Source organism: Monopterus albus, unplaced genomic scaffold (assembly GCF_001952655.1).
Source record: "Monopterus albus unplaced genomic scaffold, M_albus_1.0 scaffold69.1, whole genome shotgun sequence".
In the NCBI taxonomy this organism is placed as follows: Eukaryota; Metazoa; Chordata; class Actinopteri; order Synbranchiformes; family Synbranchidae; genus Monopterus; species Monopterus albus.
This window is the reverse complement of record NW_018127949.1, coordinates 3,965,409-3,967,961: the sequence shown is the minus strand read 5'-3', so window position 1 is coordinate 3,967,961 and position 2,553 is coordinate 3,965,409. Positions and strand designations below refer to the sequence as shown.

Sequence of the window (2,553 nt, the reverse complement as noted above, 5' to 3'; positions counted from 1 at the left end):
TGAGAAGGGCCTTTATTGAATACAAAGCTGTACAATCGGAAACAAACAATGACCTCATAAGGATGCCAGTTTTTAAAACGACATTATTCGGTGATATTGTACAACCATTATTCTCTAAGGAATATAAAAGTCTTTTTGTTATTAAAATCAAGAAAAGACCTGCCTGAAATCACTTCAAGATCCACACAGGAGATAAAGCAGATCTTATATAATGGCACCAGGGTGTTTTCCCTGATTATATTCATCCAACACACAAAGAACGGTAGGAAAATGACACATAAGCCGGACTTAAAATAAATGACTTTTATTCAAACATCAACGTGAGTTTAAATAAAACACAGTTCAGTCTAAAATACAGGTCACGTTTCTTCTTATGAAAATAATTTCTGTACATAAGTGTCCTCTTCTTCAAGACAGACACAACCCAACAGAGCAGCTGCAGTAGAGTATAAAAATAAGTAGGTTTACATCAGTTCAAGGCTTCATCTCCGTGGGAAGGTGTGTGAACTTAATAATGTTCTACAATTAAACGTTTGTTGCACCAGTATGGACAACCATAGTGCCACTGGCCCTTTTCTAATACGCTGAAATATTTTTTGCATAGTGAAACTCTCAGGTTTGGTTCCATGGTAGAATTTACAATGATGCCTATACCAAACCAATAAATGAATAACATGTCATAACAACGGGCTACATAAGAAATGTGAAGGCTAAAGAAGACTGATAAATTAGTTTGTCGGTAACCAGGCCAGAACCGACAGGCAGACCGTCTACACCTCTGTTCCTTCTCGGCTGTATATGAGGTTATTGACGCTAAAGTGGTTGGAGAGGCTCTGTACTGATGTGTAATAGTTCATTCTATTGTTGTCAGAGTTCAGAGGAGATATTAATGTGGGCGAGTAGGAGCCCAGTCCAGACATGCCCTCTCTGGTCTGAGACAGTCCCCCGAGGTGGCCGGAGCCATAGTCGCGCTCCCCGCCGCGGGAGCCGTCGGTGTTGCCGCTGCCCGCCAGCAATGAGCTCACGCTGGACACGAAGCTGCTGAAACATGGGCTGTGCTCCGCGGGGGGAGACGGAGACGGCTTGGGCTCCGCGGAGCCCGGGGATCCGTGCAAACTAGGCGGGGAGGAGCTAGTGAGGCTGGAGGCGTCGGAGAGCTTGTGCGGACCGTCTTCAGATTTCACCGGGAGAGAGCTGCTGTCCGCTCCGCTGTCCGCTCTCCTCTTTCTCTTCCGCCTGAAGTTTCCGTTGTCGAACATCTTCTCACAGTTGGGGTCCAGTGTCCAGTAGTTTCCCTTACCTGGATGAGAAACAAGGGTTAAACATATTGGAAACAAACTTGCAGCGTAAGTTTTAGCTGTGGTTGTTTACCTGGCTCTTCAGACACAATAAGCAACTGATTAAGGCCTATCAAAACTAGCATCTGTACCTTACCACAGGATTCAAGCAAACTCTTGAAGCATATTCAGTATATATATATATATATACACACACACATATATAAGCTATTCATTATATAGTGCATGTCTACACGCACACACGCAAACGTAGTACGAACAAATCAAAAACCCAGGGACTCACCGGGGTCATCTTCGTCCCGTGCCACTTTCTTGAAACAGTCGTTGAGCGACAAGTTGTGGCGGATTGAATTCTGCCATCCAGCTTTGCTCTTCTTGTAGAAAGGGAAGTTGTCAGCTACATACTGATAGATCTGACTGAGAGTCAGCTTTTTGTCTTGGGCGTTCTGTATGGCCATCGCTATTAGTGCCGAGTAGGAGTAAGGTGGTCGGACCATCTTGAAGAGTTCCTGCTGGCTGGATATGGACAACCACCCCAAGTCTGCTCCACCAAAACTGGTGGGAGGCGGCAAGAACTGTCTCTGGTTTGACCCGTATCCAGACTGAATATAGGACGTGCCGTTGTTCCCGGCTAGATAAGGAGAGGAGTTGATGCTCGGCCCATTCAGCCACAGGTACGGATTGGCGGAAGGGGGGGTGTACTCTCCGAGGCCGTAGCTGGAGGGGTGCGTCGGCGGCCTCTGGGGGTGATGGTGGTGGAGATTCTGTTGGTACACACCGTAGTTGTCGCAGTACACGGCCATGTCCAGGAGCTCCTGTGCGCTGTGGTGTTGAATAGGGCTGGTCTGCTGGTTAGATGGTTGGTGTCCAAAAGCATTCATAATCCGCCCTATCCAGATTCCCAGAACCTAATTTCGTCTCAGTGTCTCTCCCTCAGGACTGAGCTCATCCTCAGAGGGAGGAGTATTTATGCGCAGAGCCCGGAGCCTCTACAGGTAGCCCATTGAAGAAAACTTTAGAGATGGTCACACCCCTCTTTTCTGTCCCGCGGCAGCTGTATTGACCCAATCTCCCTATCAATGAGCACTGATACTGCCTTTGACTGCTGAGCTTCAAGGTAGTTAAGGCATCTTCACATTAGGAACATTAGTGGTAGGTATCATTACCCATGCGTAATTACGCACAGAAAGCTAATGTGGACCATGGTAAAATACTAACATTCCTTTAAATATCCATGTGAAGTAAAAAGTGCGTC

At 46.7% G+C, this 2,553-nt stretch overlaps 1 protein-coding gene across 1 annotated transcript; it reads right to left on the bottom strand.

The window, feature by feature from the left end:
- Positions 1-693: 693 nt before the first annotated feature.
- Positions 694-2,265, bottom strand: foxi1 (forkhead box i1). Its single transcript, XM_020605179.1, has 2 exons — positions 1,582-2,265; positions 694-1,300 (listed from the first exon to the last, which is right to left on the bottom strand). The coding sequence occupies exons 1-2, from the start codon at positions 2,177-2,179 to the stop codon at positions 771-773; spliced, it is 1,128 nt and encodes a 375-aa protein (XP_020460835.1). The 5' UTR covers positions 2,180-2,265; the 3' UTR covers positions 694-770.
- Between the last annotated feature and the right edge of the window lie 288 nt (positions 2,266-2,553).